General features: G+C 42.8%; 1 protein-coding gene across 2 annotated transcripts; it reads left to right on the top strand.

Annotated features, from left to right (window-relative positions):
- The first annotated feature begins 4,752 nt into the window (after nucleotides 1-4,752).
- On the top strand, nucleotides 4,753-19,851 carry LOC308103097 (testis development-related protein). 2 transcript variants are annotated; one of them, XM_080452948.1, is made up of 4 exons: nucleotides 4,753-5,226; nucleotides 9,968-10,039; nucleotides 16,075-16,190; nucleotides 17,141-19,851. In XM_080452948.1, the coding sequence occupies exons 1-4, from the start codon at nucleotides 5,140-5,142 to the stop codon at nucleotides 17,613-17,615; spliced, it is 750 nt and encodes a 249-aa protein (XP_080309074.1). In that variant the 5' UTR covers nucleotides 4,753-5,139; the 3' UTR covers nucleotides 17,616-19,851. The 2 variants fall into 2 exon arrangements, with proteins under 2 accessions (XP_080309074.1, XP_080309075.1); XM_080452949.1 differs by lacking the exon at nucleotides 9,968-10,039.
- Nucleotides 19,852-20,053: the final 202 nt, after the last annotated feature.

Genomic DNA, 20,053 nt, shown 5'->3' with positions numbered 1-20,053 from the left:
AATTTGGAGTGGAATGTAATAAGCATCATTCTAAATGTTACTGTATAATGGACTATTTGGCAACTAGACCACTTTCATTCACAACATTTGGGTGTCATCAGTTAGGCTACTCATATTTAATTTCTTAGCATGATGTAACAACTGCAATCTTTCCATATTCAGGAAAGTCACACATACACACCAGATAATCCTCAACCAAACCAATGGTTCTGTTTAGTACACAAACAACTCCTGGAGAACATCTTTAAGGATTCACATCAATTATATATTTATCTCTGATCTTAGCCATTACAACGTGACGTGAACGGGGTTGGCTCGTGTTACAAACCCTGTGACCTATGAATCTCAATCTTGCCACATAGTTGATGAGTCATGGTATAGTTGATGAGTCATGGTAATCGCAGCTGTGTCCCTTCGTGGCGGTTAAGTCAGGCCCTCAACTGTTGGTTGAGCACAGGTGATGCTGTGCTGATGTAGTACATGTACCATGACTGGACGTTGTTTCTCCTATCCTATATTGAAATTGGCTTAAGGGAGGACTGGCCGGCGGGCCGTATATGGGCATAAAAGGGACAAGGACTGACAGATACAGAGATCATATGGGCATATCAGTCTATTCACGGTGCGACGTAGGTGTGATGGCAGGTTCGGTAGTGCAAATGCACACACAAGCATGCACACACATGCATGCATGCTCACACACAAAAACATAAATATTTACACAGACATACACACACCTACATGGCATGCAATGGATTAGGGACATCTGAGCTTTGTTTGGCCTCCAGGCACACCTACTGTATACTGTAAAGGGAAGGGAAGGGAAGGCAAGTTTATTTGTATAGCACATTACATAAAAACAAGGTAATTAAAGTGCCTTACAGAAAGAAATTAAGTATTTATACATTAAGACACCGAGTATTAAGACAGTATAAAGGGATTTTAAATGTTGCTGTCAATGCTGTGCACACTGTAAATAGCCACTCTGGAGAGGCAATACAAACGCAACTCCCGGCAAAGAGACAAAAATGGAGGCTTGTTGGCACAATGATGACCTCGAGGGTCATGGCCCATGGGTCACTGACCAGCCTATCAATAGGTCTCCAAGTGAGTGAGTCATCCTAACAGCCAGTCACACCTCAGCATCAACTGGGATGCTTTGCATCACCAGGCACTAATCTCAGTAATGAGATATTGACACCAACTCATGTGCGTTGATGCCCGACCCCACTCCAATCCCCATGAAGGCACGCACGCACGCACGCACGCACGCACACACACACACACAGTTAATTTAACTCTGAGAGTGTATAAATGGAATACTCAGGGTTTTACAGTGCACAATAACTTGATAGCTTATACTATGAATATCCCGAAAAATGGATATTAGTCTGTTAGCGTGTCTCAAAGTGGGAGTGTGAATGTGCACAAAGTCAGTAAAAAAAGTGAAAAGTCAAAAATGGAACCGGAAGCAAGCTTGCCAAATACAACTCAAAAATCAAACAAACAACTTAATGGAGAGGCTAAGTGTTAATCTTGCCCCATGGCAGCCTACACTCCTGCTTGCTATATTGTATCCCTGAGATCGCCTACTGCTTAGCGGTTTCCCTTATATAATCTGCAGACTCCAACCTTCCAATTCTAATCAACCAACCACAGTATAATAGCAAGCCACCCAAGATGCTCCCCTTGTTCTAATAATCAATCAGCTAACAGGATTAACAGGCTCCCCTCAATCAGATCTTCAGACACCAATCACATCAACTACACAGCTAGGCTTCATACTGATTGCACGCATACTGGTTCTTATCAGTGTGACGTTGTCTGTTAAGGGGTCTATGAATACTTTTTTTACTTGTGTAAATATGCTAACAACAACATTTTGAATGTGTCTGGCCATCCTCAGGTGAAAATAATAAAGGTGACCGATGACCTTCATGTGGGCTTGTTACTGTAGCCTGAGTGGAATTTTACAATATGGGGCAAAACTACAGGTTCTATGCCCAAACAATGTAAAGACAAACCGAAACGTTTATGAAGAATCCCATTCCTAAAATGTGCCATTAAAAGTGCAAATGCGAGACTAGAGTAAAAATAGATTCTGATCACACAGCCAAGTTTAATCCAGTGCGTTGCCTCTTGGATGACCAAAAATGCAAACCTCAAAGTTTTCAAAACAAATACTTTTGAACACATTTAGGTCAAGGAGTCAATTCTAAAGATAGAAGCAATAGTTTATCTCCCAGGGTCTATTTTCTTCCTTCTATCTTAACATCAACTCTGCCTCTCTGCGTAGAACTACTAGACTATCCATTCTCACACATCTAGAAATCCAAACTCCTAATTGACTTATCTCAAATGTGGACATGTACCCATAAAAAAGTAAAAGTTTAATTGAATATCAGGTGAGTAGTGTTAGTGGCAGCTGTGTCCATTTTATGGGTCAGTCAGCACAACTAGCATAATGTGTCATTTGTTTAGTCTGACCACAAGGTTCTTGAAGAGGAAGGAAGAGAGAGGGTTTGAATGGGACAAACCTCAGATCACTCTGTGTCACCACAAGGCAAATTCTAATAAATTTAAAACACACAACCTATTCATATCCATAAAGGTTTGTAAATATTAGCTTATACTGTGCTCAAAATAATATTGTATGTTGACAGTTATTCTCCTTCTCTGGTTATATTATGACATTTGGCTGCAGGGACAACAGTTGAAAATTTGCCCCGCCACCTTTACCTTGTGGTTGGATGCGTATTGTCCTTGACCAGTAAATATTAATATTAAATAATGATGTAGGCTTTGTGGTTATTCTTCTGGTCTAATATTTTCCCATACATTTCTGAAACAAAGACTGGCGTGACTCCATTTGTACACTCATGGGATTAAATTAAACACTTAAGATTGCAGTACTGTACAACAACAAGATGTGATATTTTTGGTGAGTGGCTAAAGAAAGACATCAAGGAAGGAAGCAGCCTGTACATGGGTAGTGTTTGATGTTACCCTCGTCTGTACCCCCCCACCCCCCAAGGTCCAATCCACTTCAATAATTGCCCCTGCTGTGACATGTGGTCACCTGACTACAGGGTTTGTTTACTTGGTGATTTATTGAAGACACATTTTCTTTCACAGTTTGACCTTTTTGCTTGCAAGTACTGCCAGTAGGCCAATGAAGCTAAACATGGGACTACACAGGCGTAATTGTGAAGGCTAGTCTGCACTTGTAATCCTTTAATGTAGGGACTGAAAAAAAGAGTATAACTGAAGAAAAGCATAGTAGTCTTTGTGAATGTGGTCGAATAAATTGTGGATTCTTCTGGCTATGCACCATCATGCGGTTGGATTAGTTGGCCTAATCCTTGATCAGCACCCCCTTTCCGGGAAACTTTATAAAACAATCCCTTGATGTGGAATTAAACATTAGACTAGTACCCAGGACGCTGATAATCTCTCGGGAAGCAAAATGAAATGTAAAGGGTTAGAGCAGTGGTTCTCAACCTCTGGGTCGGGACCCCCCTGATTTTGAGGGGGTCCCCTGATGACAGTGGAGTGACAATTTAAGGACTTTTAAGACCTTTTTAATACCTTAAAAAAAAAAGACCATTACTGCATCAAAAGTCATCAACAAACTATACTTTAAAAACTGGTCAAACATTGGTCAAATTGTCAAATAATATAAGAAAGAGGCAAACATTGTTTTGTCAACTGTTACAGTTCCATGTGCCTGGGGGGTCACCAGTTCAAATATGAACTGGGGACCCCAGTTTGGGGGTCCTGGTCTGAAAAGGTTGAGAACCATTGGGTTATAGAGGGTTCTTTCAGAAAGTAGAATAATCCAAGGGGAATGATAATAGAAATTTGGAGGTAGGCCTAGTGTGTAATAATACTTTACACTTATTTCACTGCCTGTTGCCGAAATTAAGTCAGTGTCACAGTTTTTCCACATCATCCCATTTAATTTGACCCGTGGAAAAAGTTGCATCACGCATGAATGCAAAGGGCTGTGTGTATATGATAGATATTCATAATGTTTATAAAGACAGTGAAATAGGAGCGGGCCGCTATCTGTCTCTGTGGTAACTAGGCTATAAAACAACGAATGGGACGGTGGGACGGGGGGAGGGCAGTGGTGTAAAGTAATTAACTAAGTACTGTACTATTACTCTAAAGTACTCTAATTTACTCAAGTACTGTACTTAAGTACAATTTTGAGGTATTTTGACTTTACTGGGGTATTTCCAATTTTCTGTACTTTTACTTCTACTCCACTACATCTCATAGGTAAATATTGTATTTTTCCTCCACTACAGTTATTTGAAAAGTTATTTAAGTAACTAAAGTAAAATATTCAAGTATAGTTACTTTGTAGATTTTTATTATTACAGAACATACATTACCCACTTCAACCCTATAATATCGGCCGATCTACAAGCTCACAATGTGTCCCCAATCCCCATGCCAAGCATAGTGAGCTTGTAGATCTACTATTTTCGATTTCTTTTGAAAACTTGTGAGGTGGGACATTCTGCACAATGTCCACTTTTGGTACTCTAAGTACATTTTGATACCAATACTTTTGTACTTTTACTCAAGTAAATTCTGAACACAGGACTTTTAATTGTAACGGAGTATTTCTACATTGCGGTATTGATACTTTTACTCAAGTAAAGAATGTCTTCTTCCACCACTGGGGGTACACACGGTACGGGATGATGGGAGGAGCGATGCTTAAATGTTCGGGTGGTCGTGGTTGCTGCTTGCGTACAAACACCAAAAACAAAGACAAACACACATGAAAAGGAACAGATCTGCAGCAGCAGCGCCTTGGTGATCAATGAACAGTGTGTTGTTTCTGATGGGAAGACGACGGAGAAGCCTGCAGGTTGTGTTGCTGTATTAAAGAAAGAAAAGCATCACCGCTTCGCAGAGATCTCTCCAGAAACGGGGCAAAAACGCACAACTTTAACTCTATCTATCTGGACTACGTCTCCACTTTGACAGGATCCGATCGGACCGATTAACTGACTGTTGTGTTGGCCTGCCCTGGAGTCGAATCAGAATTCGACCCCCCAGTACAGCCTATATACAACTCATCAGAAGAATAACAACACGGACTGTTTCGATCGAAGTGACAAGATGTTCAAGAAAAGCAAAAGCAAAGTGCTGGTGGATTATGCGTCCGAGGAAGACGACATGTCCTGGCATTATCATCACTCTTATAAGGTGGGTAATATAGTACATTAATATAACGGGATTTTACGCGCAGGTTGTATAGGCTAAAGATCTTTCTAGAATATTTTTCTACACCTCAACTTTTTCCCCCTTAACTAAATACGCTCTGAAAAACTATGGAAGCGAATAGATGCCATAATTCAAATGAAATGGCAAATTCGAAAATTCAATTGAAATAAGATTTTTAATCTTCTTCAGGAAATTCACTTTCGAGATTTTTTTTTAGACAAAGATGAATATAAAATGCAATAGCGTTTACATTTAATAATTTTCCATTTCATTTGAATCATGGCATCTATTCGCTAACATAAAACATGCCAAGACTGTCCGAATTAACAACAGTTGGTTAAGCTATATATAATTATGAGCTATAATGCGACCATATAGAGCATCCCGTGAGAGCAGAGATGCTGTCAGTGTGGTGGGGAGATAAGAGTGCAAATCAGATGTCGCGACACACTGTAAAATCGTTTGATTCCAAGGGTCCAGGTGGTTCCATTTGTACACTAATCAGAGTTACAAATGGATCAATTAACGCAGGATTTTCGTATGAGAGTGATGGGACATGGAAAAGGGCTGTGTGTGAAATAATTTAGCCTCAGTCACAAAATCGATAGCCTCGATCTCCAGGCTTTTATTGTTTAGTGTTGCTAAAAAATAAAAGCCTGGCCCAGCGTGTCGGTGTACTCGGTATAAGGAAGTGTTTCACTTCCCAACCAACCAGAGTGCAGTGGGCGTCGCTCGTAATGTTGTGTTAACGGGGCGGGGGTTTGACGGACAGATCGGTGAACCAATGGGATCAGCCGCAGTCTCTCGCCGGCTCTTTACACCCGCCCCTCTATACACGAAATCAGGAGCGTTGGGGCAGTCTACAAAATCGATTGAAGTGCCCCTATCTTAATAGGTCATAGTTTAGGTTGTGTTTGACACATGTCTGTCATAGTTAGTTCCTGTCTCTTCACATGATTGTGTGTGCATGGTCATGGAAACCACAATGTCTTTTCCATTAGGTCAACTTTAGATGTCTAGGAGTCATGCCGGACTGTTATGAGAAACGAGGGGCGACAGATAAGCTCGCTTAGATGAAAATACCACATCTGCCCTGATAAGACCTCTAGTCTAGTGTACAGGCGGTCTTGCACGCACGCACGCACACACACACACACACACACACACACACACACACACACACACACACACACACACACACACACACACACACACACACACACACACACACACACACACACACACACACACACACACACACACACACACACACACACACACACACACTCTATTTCCCAGGTGAGTAGTAACAGTGTGTGGGGTCTAGGAGCCCCCATATCAGCACTTGCAGGCAGCCGGGCTTTGGCAGGGTGCTGGGGGATAGTCTTGAGATAAGACTAGAGACTAAGAGAGAACATACATGCACGCAAGCGGCTTAAACACACATACTACTGTATATACTGTACACAAACACTCATGAAATGCTCTCTCACACACACACACACACACACACACACACACACACACACACACACACACACACACACACACACACACACACACACACACACACACACACACACACACACACACACACACACACACACAGAAAGCATAGGCCTACTTTTGGTCTATTATTCAGTGTCTTACGTCAGTGTAGCCTAATTTCTGGTCATTTAAAATGGATCCTCTTATTAAGTACAAACCCTCATGGTCTAGTGTGCATGTTGAGACTTACTTGCTTATGGCCATTGTTGTACATTATGTCATTCATTGACTGTTGCTTTGTCAGCGTTTCAAAATACAGTGTAGAGATAGATAGACTAAAGTGCCAAACTCGTCAATAGCAGGCATGGAAGATTAGTCAACACTGTTAACCAGCGACATTCCTCATGTGTTGTTGGGATAATGTCAGGATCTATAGCCTGATTAATGCCTAATTTACGCTCAGTCGACTGTGCCCCACACCAAAAATAGCTGATCTACAAGCCCACCCACCACCACCACCACATGTCACATTTGCAACGCGTTGTGAGCGTGTAGATTTGGTATTTCTGGTGCGCAACGGATCATAAATCTGGCATATTTGGCCCTAGGCTGGATGTCTGTGGTGGTGTATTTCCCAACTCTCCCATCCTGGGAACCAACCCTGACTTCAGTGTCGTTTTCCTCTTCTCACCGGTCCACCGTGGCTGTTTGGACACTAAGAACTGATCCTGGACCAGGTCAGTGACTTCTTCCCCAAGACGCCTGGGAAAGTCATCAGGGAGGTCTCCTCCAGTCGCTATAGCAATATAGTGCCTCCAGGGTCAAGGGGGTCGGATCATAAAATCTGGTAGACGATGCAGACAGGAGTGCATTCAGCCCTTGTACACTGGAGGAGTATGAAGTTGGCATCAGGCCCAAAAACACGATGGCAGCACACTGTCTCGAACGTTTTCCCTTTCCTTCCTTTATTCAGTGCCCTCCCTTGGCCAACATGGATACTAGAGACCGGTTTGTAGGTTGGAGATTTGGTAGAGTGTGATAATGACGCAGAGAGAGGGAGAGAGAGAGGCTGACAGACAGACAAGTCATAGATCCGTCTCGCCCAGGGAGAGAAAAACATACAGACTTGAACACAGACACAGCTGCAGGATAGGTAGATGCAAACAAATAGGAAGGAGTTAGCATAGTACATGCAGAATCAGAAGGAAAAAGAGAGAGTGAGAGAAAGCACAAAGAGCATGACGGGAGAGAGAGAGAGAGAGAGAGAGCAGAAAGGATTTGAAGTTAATATCTTTTCTTTTTTTTCTCTCCACGGTGCTCTAGGGCTGCTAGGCCTTTGCCACAGCTTGCTTTCCCAAAGTCTCCACCTAGCTTAGTTTCTCTTGAAGTTCATTAGGTTGTGTGCGTGTGTGTGCACTGTGTGTGTGTGCGCCAAGCGTGCGTGTGTTTGTTTATCTGTCTATCAATGTGTACAGTAAAATCCTCATAATTAAATTATAAATTAAACTATGAGAGTATAAAAGTGGACTCAATGGGTCAATTTGGGTCTTGTCCTTAGAGAAATGTGTGTGTGTGTGTGTGTGTGTGTGTGTGTAAAATCTTTTATCTGTGTGTGTGTGCACCCCCGTTTTCCTAAGTGGAACAGCCATCAGACACCTGCATACTTCAATATCGTGGCCTTAAATCCACCTGCTTACAGCCCTCTCTATGAAGCAGGATTATTGACATTACACATCAGGGCTTCAAACAACTTCAGACGACCTAACATCTGACTGGTGTAAATCATGAGAAGTGCAAAAAGAAAAGCGAGAGAGAGAGGGAGCTACAGAGAGAGTAGTTGCCCTGATCCTAAACTGACAGTGAAAGGTTTATGGGGAAGGCAGATCAAACAGACGTCTTGCCCCCGTAGGGTCCCAATTATTAAATCATTATAATCCGTAATGCAAAGAAAACCTGGATTCGTCAGAAAACGCCCTCCTTTCGCAGCAAAATGTAATGCATGTGTTAAGTTACCACTGGAAATGGTGACTGGTAAATACAGTAGGCCCTGATGTTCTTCTAAAGAGTCGTCAGGTTTTTTAGTATAAATCTGTGTAAATCCTGATGGTGCTTTGAACTTTAAAGTGTTAAAATTCCTCATCATCTTGCTGGAAATCAGACAATACTGAGCCAGTATCTACTCACACGCACGCACGCACGCACACAGACAGACAGACAATAACAGAGAGAGAAAGGGAGAGAGAGAGAATCCTCCCTGAGGTGAGAAAGCAAATCCTTACTCCCTGTTTGCAGAGTTTGTTGAAACCCCCACCCCGAGCATTAGAAAAGCAATACTCTCTTTACCTTCTCCCCCCCCAACCCTTATGCTCTCTCTACCTCCCTCCTCCCCTCTGCCACTATCTCTCTCTCTGTTCTACGGTTGTTAATGCTTACTCTCTAAGTATAAGCTCTGTATGTGTATCGTCTTTGATCTGCACAGGTGGCAGGGACCCAAAAAGACTTTGCTCTGGCATGTCCAACCATTCTCTCTCTCTCTCTCTCTCTCTCGCTCTACTTTGCAATCAAATATAGGTGGAAAACTTCTCTCTCTCTCTCTCTCAACTTTGCAATCAAATATAGGTGGAAAACTTCAAAAACTAACCAAATAATAATAATTTTGTTGTTTTGCTACACATTAGCATCATTAGCAATAAATATGCAAAATATACGTATATCAACATCAAATACAAATACTCTGACTGAGTGTGCAAAGTGCGTGGCCAATAATGACAGAGTTAAATTAAGACTCATGACTTTGCAGTGTATGAAGTTACTGTTTTTTCCCCCCCTTTGCTACTGGCTTTGTTTCCCTTATCCTTTGTTTGAGTCATCCCTCAGTCAGGTCCGTCTGTCTGTCTGTCTGTCTGTCTGTCTGTCTCTCTCTGAGCCCAGTGGCTTTCCTCTCACCCCCCTTCTATCCCCACCATCCAAACACGCTGTGTTTATGTTACAACTTGAAAATAGTTTAGCCTGTGTGTTTTACAGGAAGACCTGTACACACACACACACACACACACACACACACACACACACACACACACACACACACACACACACACACACACACACACACACACACACACACACACACACACACACACACACACACAGACAGGACCCCTGCTGTGGACTGTATTTGGCAGGAGGGTAAGGCAGTTGCTAACTCCTCCTGGCGTGTGTGTGTGTGTGTGTTCAGGATAAAGACGTAGAAGGAGGAGGAGGAGAAGAAGAAGAGGAAGAGGAAGAGGTAGAGTCTCCAGCATCCAAGGTAAACAGAAAAAAGTAACACACACACACAGCCGTACTTAAAGTAATTCACCTTTTCATTTCACTTTCCTTCCATTTTCAGTTTTACACAACACAACTCAACAAAAAGAAAATACCCTGACCTCATCTACACACACACACACACACACACACACACACACACACACACACACACACACACACACACACACACACACACACACACACACACACACACACACACACACACACACACACACACACACACACACACACACACACACACACACACACACACAGTACATACTGTATGCACATGCTAGTAGCAGTGGCTGAGGCTGCAGTCAGTGTTTATCAGTAAACATCACCAACCTGATTCCTAACCTGCCCTGCTTCTCAACCCTGACACTGGATAACTGCTACGGTGTGCGTGCGTGCATGTGTGTTTATGTACAAGTGTATTTGTGTACGAGTGTGTATGTGATTGCGTGTGTGTATGTGTATATGTTCGTGAATGCGTGATTGCATCCTCTGATTCCAAAGATATCCATCCAGCATGTTCAGTTTACCTATTTGGTTTTCCATACAAGAAGCATAGGGGTTTAGTAAATGTAAATAAGGGGCTTTTTGATATAATGTTTGAAGTAGGGCCGCAACAAGTAAATCTAACTAATAATACGTATTTTATTTTACAGTTTTACTGTATTAACCCATTAAGACCTGAGGCTGATTCTACAAAATGTCTTCTAAATCCTAACTGTTTTTTTGAAAAAAAACCTATGTTACTATGTCAGTGGTTCTCAATCTTTTTCATGTCAAGGCAAAATGTATATGTATTTGGCCGCGGACCCCCATCTCAAAATATTTTGTTCCAGGGACCCCCACAAGCAAAGATTTGAGTTACAAATGTTTGCTTAAAAAAATATATATATTTCAAAGATTTGCCCAAATGTTCACGATTTCTCAAAAATAGCAGATCTACAAGCTCATAGCGCGGCAGCCAAAGTGTAAAATAATGCTTTTTAGGTCAAATCTAAAAATAACACGGATGCTTCTCCCGGTCTTAAAGGGTTAATAGTCTTTACAAGACACTGTCGATGAAGGTTCAGAGGGACCGAAACGTCATGTCAATTTGAATAAAACTGATGCTGCTGAGCAAGAGCAGAGTGTGGGATTTTTTATATTCTTTTATTAGATATTTCTTGGCTTTTTCTGCCTTTTTTATTGATAGTATACAGTAGACTGGCAGGAAATGGGGAGAGAGAGATGGGGAGTGATACGCAGCAAAGGTCGTCGGGATTCGAGATTCGATTCGCATTAGCTACGCCAGCCGTCCGGGGCCAGAGTGCAGGATTTCTGTTCATGAATGTTCATGATTGCTTCACTTTTACTGTAATATAAATGTAATGTTTGTTGCGGGTGTCTGTGGACCTACTGTACATCTACAGTCTCACATGGTTACGTACTGTAAGTAAAGCATTAAAACCCTCAGAGTTAATTTACCACTGAGAGACGGACCCTTACGGGTCCATTTTACTGTGTAGGTTACTTGGTTCACAGGACGTGTGCGGTATTTCGTAATCTGTTCCTTTTTTCCTTTGTAAGTTAGGACATAGGTGGCTGGCCTGGACAAGGGAAGGAAACTGAACATTCCTTCGAGGAGTTCAGCCTTTGGTGGGGGAACAATCGCCATGAAAGAAAAACAAAGCTGAAAATAGCCACATCTTCCCTGATAGTATGGAAGGTGACATTTGTCCCCCTTCTACCACAGGTCACTTTATGTTCCTACTAGGAAACTTGACAAAATGGACATGAAGTCTCTTGGCAAGAGTGCACACTGTAAAATCATGAGTGTTAATTTCACTCTGAGAGTGTAACGAGATACCTTTCCCTGCCTCAGGCTAAGTCCAGACTGGTCTTTGTCATTGTAACCACTTTAACCCTGTCGTCCCTATTTAAAAAAAGAATAGAAACTGTTGTACAAGATCTGTAAAGCTTGTAGATCCGTTATTTTCACCACAAGGCACTGTCATAAAAAGTAGTTGTGCCATTTCTGAAAATGTTATCATGTACGAGAGAGAGAGAGAGAGAGCGAGAGAGAGAGAGCGAGAGAGAGAGAGAGAGAGAGAGAGAGAGGGTAAAGCGGAGAGACAGAGGTCATGTATGTCGGATTTCAGCCTATCGTGTGACAAACGATTCACCTGCCTTAGCTCACAAAGATTCCATAAATGGACAAAGTTAATATGAGTTCTCAAACGCTTTCAAATAACCGCCAAACCCATGAAACTCATCTGCCTCTTGAGAACTCCCATTCTCATTATCGAGTTTGACGTCGCTGATTCATAGACAACCTTTCATGCCAATTTCTAAATGATTGTAGAATGAAATTGTAGGGTAAACTCCCCTTTAATTTCAAAGATATATGTATCTCTTTGGAATGGCTGGAAGAATTCTATCCAATAAGAGAGCTATTGTTCCTCCAGGCATAGAATGCATTAAAACCATAAAGATACGTTGCTCCCCACACAGTAAGCTCGCTGAGCTATTTGGTTTGCCTGCCGGCCGGCTGTGGCTGGGGAGAGATTACTGCAGACTGAGCTGCTTTGGGCCTAGAAGCTTGGATGTTAATGCTGAAGAAAATCTCAAATAGGCAAGTCTCTGTATGGGTGCACAGACATAAAGTACGAAAGCACATACAGTACTTTTAAATGCTTGCATGTAACTGTGCAAAGACAAACATGTATTGTACACATACTATATGCATGTACACTTATGTACGTGCACGCGTGTGTACACACACACACACACACACACACACACACACACACACACACACACACACACACACACACACGCGGCATGCAATCTCTGTTGGCATCTCTGGTCTCAGTCTGTACTGCAAAGCTCTAACTATGGCAAATCTGATCCACAGTTTACACTTGGCAGCACTCAGGGAACGTGGGGGCAGGGAGGAGAGCGATAAAGTGGGAGCGAGACCAACGCAACGACAAAGAGAGGGAGTAAGACAGAGTGATGGGAGGGGTGTTGAAATTGCTGACAGATAAGTCGCTGTGAATATTTTTGGGTGATGATAAACCTCTAGATAAATGGCAGCATTCTTATCCATCTGTGGTGTTATGATGGTGAGAGAAGAGATGAGCTGTATTAGACCAAATCAGAATGTTTGTAAACCACCGGGTAGGGCGGTATTTCCTGGTGGAATGTCTATGGATATCTATAATATATAGATATAAGAACTGTCCAGTTCCTTACGTCTTGTTTGTCACCCTGTGGATATTTAGAACAAAATGGTGTATTTCTAATACTCAGTACAAAATATTGTAAGTGCTCTGTTCTTGTAGAAATAAGGTTAACAATAATACTGACCTGTTGAAGACCAACATGGGTCGAAAACGTTGTCATTCTTTTTCTACTGGGAGCTACGCACAGTGTGCAGACTTCCCTTCCTTTTCCAGGAACAATAATACTGTCCCAACGGACACTGACAGTGTTATCCGGCCAGAAATATATTTTTGGTTGTGGCGACGTCATGATGATTTGATCTATTCTAGGAGCCAGACACTGGGAAATTAGAGATCCGTCAGAAACTAGTCACTGCTCTCTGGGGTAAAAGAAAAGTGTCCTTAATCAAACCCCTGTAACAATAAAAGAATGGCTCACCCATGCTGAGTTTGTAAGCAGTTTTAGCTGTTAATTGAATTGGCTTCAGGTGTTCATCACTTATGACATCACACTGGCAATCAGGGTAATTTCCCAGTGACATCCAAGGAACCTATTTAGGAAGGAACGGACATCTACTGTATGTCATTTTCTCTGTCCAGCTGGCAGATTTGTCGCACTGGGAGGCAAATGCTCAATAGAGTGCATTGTCAATGAGAGCCAGGTGGACAAGCAAATAAATAAACACTTTCTAAATGACTGCGACCTTTGTAAAATAATCGGTTCAGGAAAATAAAGAAGACGTACAGTATGTATCACACAATGTTTTCTGCTGTCTTGTTTGTCAATGTGCACAGTATATAGTAATTTTATTGAGGTATCTAAATAGTGCAGAGTACTTGAATGGGCAGTATTGTAAGTATGGGCTGTTGTAGTGAGGCTGTCAGTCATTGACAGATTGTTAACCAATTATCACGATATTGCCGAGCTAGAAAGGTTTGCTTGCGCTCTTTAGATACCTCAAATTGAAAGACAAGTCATCAGAAAACAATGTGTGATATGGCTTCTTTTATTTTCCTGGAACACCTCATTACCTTCCTGATAATATGACATCATTCATCAGTCAAAAATATTGTTTGTTTATAAGCTGGTCCAGCTGGCTCTTATTGACTTCAATGCATTCCATCAAACTTCCGTTTCCAGTTTGCTTCCCAGGAGCGTCAATGGCGCATGCCTGGCGTAGAACGCTTCTCTTCCTTCTTAAATACGTTCCTTGGCGACGTCCAAGGAATGACACTGGGTGGGGTGAGAGTGTTACCCCACCGCCATCTTCATCCCCTTTGCAGGTCAGGCCAACCCGTGCCAACCGTTAAACCACAGACGGTCACAGTACATTACATCTCTCCTCGATTAGATATCACACAGACATTCATGGTGAACATTTTTCACACATTCAATTGTAAGATACTGTGAAAAGTGAGCATGGGAGGAGAGCATTAGACATACTGCCAAGATTTTGTACTGACACAGGTGCAGGGGAAGAGGATAAAGTATGCATGTGGATGTGTGTATGAATGCCTGCACCAGCAAGCGTGTGTGTGTGTGTGTGTGTGTGTGTGTGTGTGTGTGTGTGTGTGTGTGTGTGTGTGTGTGTGTGTGTGTGTGTGTGTGTGTGTGTGTGTGTGTGTGTGTGTGTGTGTGTGTGTGTGTGTGTGTGTGTGTGTGTGTGTGTGTGTGTGTGTGTGTGTGTGTGTGTGTGTGTGTGTGTGTGTCATATTACATGGCAAAGAGTGTTTGTGTATGTTTATTTACTGAATAAGTGTCAAGGTAAATTGTGTGGTCTCAGTACTTTGTAATTTGAACAGGGAAGCTCTGCTGAGCGATCCTGGGAATGGGGAGAGTTCTTACTTTACTAAATGTGTTTATCCCAGGAGGAGTTCGCTGCTTTGGTCTAGAGTGGGCTGCTTGTTTGTTGTCTGTGTTGTCCCCTCCTCTGATCTCTGAACAAAAAGGAAGCGAACTGGAGAGTGTGTGTGTGTGTGTGTGTGTGTGTGTGTGTGTGAATGCACCTCCTCTATAGGAAAGAACATAGAAGTATATACACCGCTAAAAAGGGTTGTTGGGGTCAGACCACTTCATCAAAGTGATTCAGTGAAAACTAGAAATGTTTTGATAAGTGACGCAGCCCGGGGCGGATGTAAGCAGGGAGTCGACGTTATAACCTTGACAGTTGACATTGGGAATGCTTCCCAGGCACATGGAGGAGAGAGAGACAGAGCCAACGTTTTGTTCCACAATCGCTGAGTAGGCTGGTATCGGCCTGCCGAGGAGCGCAGTGGAGGCAGGGAGGAATTCGGATGTGACAGGAGAGTCGAGGAGGCTTTGTAGGAGTAGAGGGTACTCCAGCTGGAATGCACACTGTACTGCCAAGTCAATACAGCATGGAGTCTGTCTCCTTCCTTTATCTTTATCCCCCCCCCCCAGCATCTCACTCTCTCTGTACTCTTCAATCAATATGTCCTCAATGCCAGCAGAGGAAAAACGAACCAAATTATTGCTTCATAAAATAAAAATGCAATACTGTTGGTAACAATTTCTGGTCACATTGACTTGACCGTGTATGGAAGATAGAACATACAGGAACACCAACGTCAGAGCACTGATGGCTGTGTCTGTGTGCCGTTTTATATTTTACGTTGACAGATATAATTTAGAGCTTTGTCTAACACTGAGAAGTTTGTTTTTCAGCACATTATGACCTTTTGGAGCGTAAATCATTCACAAAATGAGGCATGAGGCAGAGAGAGAAGAATGCAACAGATGATGTTTATTATTTCCACCCTGTGATTCAAAGCCGTGGTGCTGTGTCTCTGTCAGGAGTCCAAAGTCAAGAAGATCAGATCCAAGAAGGAGAGGAGAGACAAGAAGATGTTCTCCTCCAAAGACGACGAACACTTCCTGATCACCGGAGTCAAGCTGACCGACAGGAGAGGGTGAGGTTATGGTCTTTTGTTTTGTTTTTATGACACCTGCGATAGGTATTGACATAGAGCAGTGGTTCTCAACCTTTATTTTCATTTCATTTGGTGTGCATTAGATAAGGTCACGGATCCCCATAACTCTGAGAGTTATGGGGGTACGACATTGTCCATTTGTACTCTGACAGTGTGCAAATGGACCCGTAAGGGTCCATTTGGTCCCATTTGCACACTGTCAGTTACAGACCTGTAAGATTTCCATTTGGTTCCTAACTGTCAATAATTAACTGGGGACCCCCTGGAACCCCCTCAAGGACCCCTTGGGGGGGGGGGGATGTCGTACAAATCCCAGTCGACATCTCGACCTCCTTTTGAGGAAGTGGAACACATACGGAGAGGAAAACCAGAGTAAATCAGTCCAGCCGTGACAGATGTACAATTCTCCTGGGAAATCCTATACAATGGCTCACTCTGTGGGGGAAAGTTCCACTCCCCAGCCGTTACGCGTCTGAAACGTATCCCTTTCTCCGCCCAGCCTCTTAAGTCCCGGTAACAGATCCCACACACCCTCCACGGTCCAGTATCCTGTTAATTTGAGGAGTGCTTCCTGATTCCTACTGGTTCTGGGTGATTTGTGTGCTGCAAATTGTGTCTCAAGTACAGTATATAATACAGTATGTAGTAGAGTAGTCTGGCCTGGATCCAGATCAGGTTTCCCGTTGGGGTGATGTCCTATTGAGCACGGGGTGGGATTGTAGCAGAGTAGCCCTGCCTGCAGACCAGAAGCCCAATATGTACTTGACAGGGTGGATTCCCCATTGTTTGTGCGGTAGATAGTTTGGATTTCCATGGGGCAGACTTGGGTTTGAATCCAGGTGGTTACATATTATGTATATACAGTACATGTATACGTACCGCTTTGTTTTTCTCAATCCAATTTTCTTTTTTCTGTTGTCATACAAAAGGTCTCACAAGAAAATCAAGGACGAAGAGAAAGAGAAGGAAAAGGAGAAAGAGAAGGAGAAAGACAAAGAGAAGAAGGAGAAAACAGAAAAGAGCCACTGTTTCTGGGAGAGCGTTACCATGACGATGAAGCAGATCACGCCCACCAAGAAGCCGGAGAAGCTGGAGGGCTGGGAGCCGCCTCAGGTCAGCGGGGACACGACAGAGACTCCGACGGACGAGAGCCCAGAGGCCAAGAGCCTGACCGGGGGGGACTCACCTGTTTCCCTCCCCGAGTCCCCGGGGCCCCCCGAGGGGGGGCTGCCCTCCTGGGCAGGCCTGGGGCTGGAGGAGGACTCGTCACGCTACGCTAACCTGTCAGACTCCAAGGATTCTGCGGCCGTCAGGTGGACGACGCGGGCCAAAGGCAAGCTGGCCGGCATCAGCAGGAGGAGTCGAGGGATTGTGTCGGAGAGCTCGTGGGAGGGGTTTAAATAGTAACCGCCATCACCAATTTACCTCCACTCCTCTCTCTCCATCAGTACCTCTGGTCCTTTCTCTGTTTATAAGGGGAAAGTATGTTGATGGGAACCAATTATCTGTCTGTCTTTGTACGTAGCAAACCATTGTTGTTGAACTGTTCATGAGTTTTATTCCAGCCCTGGACTGAACAGACTAAACCCATACTTACTGTACGTTCCCATTGGTCTGCCACAACCTTAGAGGTGTGCATAGTTGAACCTTGTGGCTCATCGCCGACCTTGACCTTTGATGACCAAATTGCACCACATGTCAAATAGATAATATGTGAAGTTTCATGGCCTTGTGTTGTGGTTTGTTGATGTTACATTGTATTGCGTCATTGTAGACAGTGACATACATACTTACACACAGACAGACAGCCTCATCAGAATAATTTTGCAATTGCTTCGTGGCTCAACTAATAATCTTGATAATTAATCCACCCAACACCAATGATTCCGTGCCAAAGTTGTCTTAGCATTGTAGAAACCTTGAGCTAGGCGACATATCATTTCTTGTCGGGTGGAAACCTCATTTGTCCAAAACTATAAATTTTCAGGATTCAAATTCAAAAATAGCAAAAGTAGCTGATCTACAAGCTTGTGGATCTGCTACAGTACTTTTGATACTTTTGTGTGATTGTTGTATGATCAAGTAGGGGCATTAATTTAAGAAAAAACGCAAAAAGTTAAGAATATGGAGATTTCTGCCCGACAGCAACGATATGCCAGGTTTATCAGCGACCTGAGACAGTATGGCGAGACAGGGTTCCCATCGCAAAGCATCGAAATTCAGAAGACAAAATTCACCACACACAGAAGCCTTACACTACTGTATCTTTTAAACTGTGATTTTCACTGGCCTTCAGACATTTTATAATGAAAACCGTACTTTGAGATTGAGAACAGTGCTTCACAACACTTGTGGGAAGATATGCAAAGCTGCCAACATGCTTCTGTGGGCTTTTATATTGGAATGGATTCCCCATGCCATTCCTTCTATGCAGTTTAAGCCTTGAAGAAAAGAATGTGAGTTTGTTGCCTTAACTTATACATAACTAATGCTTTGTACAATCAAAAGACAGCGTATTAAATGTTTTTTGTGCTCTGGACTATTAGGTGCTCTGTAAATGGTGTGTGTGTGTGTGCGTGTGCCGTAGGTGTTTATGAATGCCTGTGTGAATGAATCTATCAGTGTAGGAAAGGATGAGGGTTTTTTGTCAGGTTGTCTTGACATTCTTTAAGATGATTAACTGTATGTTCTTCCTTTCTTTTAAAAATATTAGGGAACCACCCTTACTTTGTAGAATGGCAATACACTGTACTGATGATAAATTATCTTTATACCAGGACTACTATTTTTCATGAGAGCTCTGTGATGTGCCTGCACAGTAAAATTCTCATTGTTAATTTACCCATCTTTAACTCCGAGAGCGTACAAATGGACCGTTCCGGCTCCAGTTGTAAGCCCTCAGAGTTAAATTAACACTACTACTACAGTACTGTGTTATCAGAATTTTTGTTATATTGTGGCCTTGGTGTGTTAAAACATTACTCCTAGACCAAACAAACTTCTCTGACCAATAACTTGCCTTGCATATCAAAATGCCCTGCAGGTGCAGCGGGCCGCCCTCCAGTGTGATGTTAAGATGTGCCAACCTTGAGTTGGTCGCTGTGTTCCAGTTACTACCCTGTATCCCTGGTTACTGTTAGTTCTGCCAGATGCTGAGGGCCTTTGCGCTGTAACTGACTGAATAGAGTTGGTATTGAAAGAAAATTGGTCTGCCTTGTTTATTGTATTTGCACAGGAAAATACTGAGTGTTACTTTAACGCTGAGTGTACAAGTGTATATACATTTGTACGCTCAGAGTTATAAATTATGGATAAATCAACACTGATGATTTTGCTGTGTACATATTATCGTATTGAATAATCATGTAATTTCTGCAATGATTGTTTCTGTTTTTTTTTATGCCCTTTGTAACATCGGTGACTTACCAAACAGTTTAAATTCACGCCATTTGCCTTTTATTTCCTATCCCTTTCTTTTGTTTTTCTTTGCAAAGCTACTGAATCTGTCTGAAACTGAAGTCTGCTCCACTGCGGCCAAGAGTGTACCCAGATACGGATCCATTGCCAAGGATGCCTGTATCCTGTATTTACAAAAAGATAGGGTCGCGTTCGCTCAACCAGAATAAAGACGTACCCGGGACTGTCTGGCTCTGCTTATTTCAACACCTTCCACTCTGAACTAAGTACACAGACTGATTTACAGGGCATGCTTTCAACACTGGAATGGTTTACACTAACAATGTGGCCAAAACAGGACCATTTTACCTAAGCTTCTTAACACAAGTCGTATAACACTAGCCAACCTGCTTACATAACTCCAGGAGTATTGAAAAAAAAATTCC

The sequence above is a fragment of the Gymnoscopelus braueri genome, assembly GCF_963280865.1.
Source record: "Gymnoscopelus braueri genome assembly, chromosome: 16".
NCBI classification, from domain to species: Eukaryota; Metazoa; Chordata; class Actinopteri; order Myctophiformes; family Myctophidae; genus Gymnoscopelus; species Gymnoscopelus braueri.
This window is presented reverse-complemented; position numbering and strand designations above follow the sequence as displayed.

Bases quoted from the DNA above. Each gene is read 5' to 3' on its own strand.
- LOC308103097 (XM_080452948.1), top strand. From the start codon at position 5,140: ATGTTCAAGAAAAGCAAAAGCAAAGTGCTGGTGGATTATGCGTCCGAG. The intron at 10,040-16,074 runs GTAAACAGAAAA...TGTCTCTGTCAG, and splicing joins TAGAGTCTCCAGCATCCAAG to GAGTCCAAAGTCAAGAAGAT. The intron at 16,191-17,140 runs GTGAGGTTATGG...GTCATACAAAAG, and splicing joins AAGCTGACCGACAGGAGAGG to GTCTCACAAGAAAATCAAGG.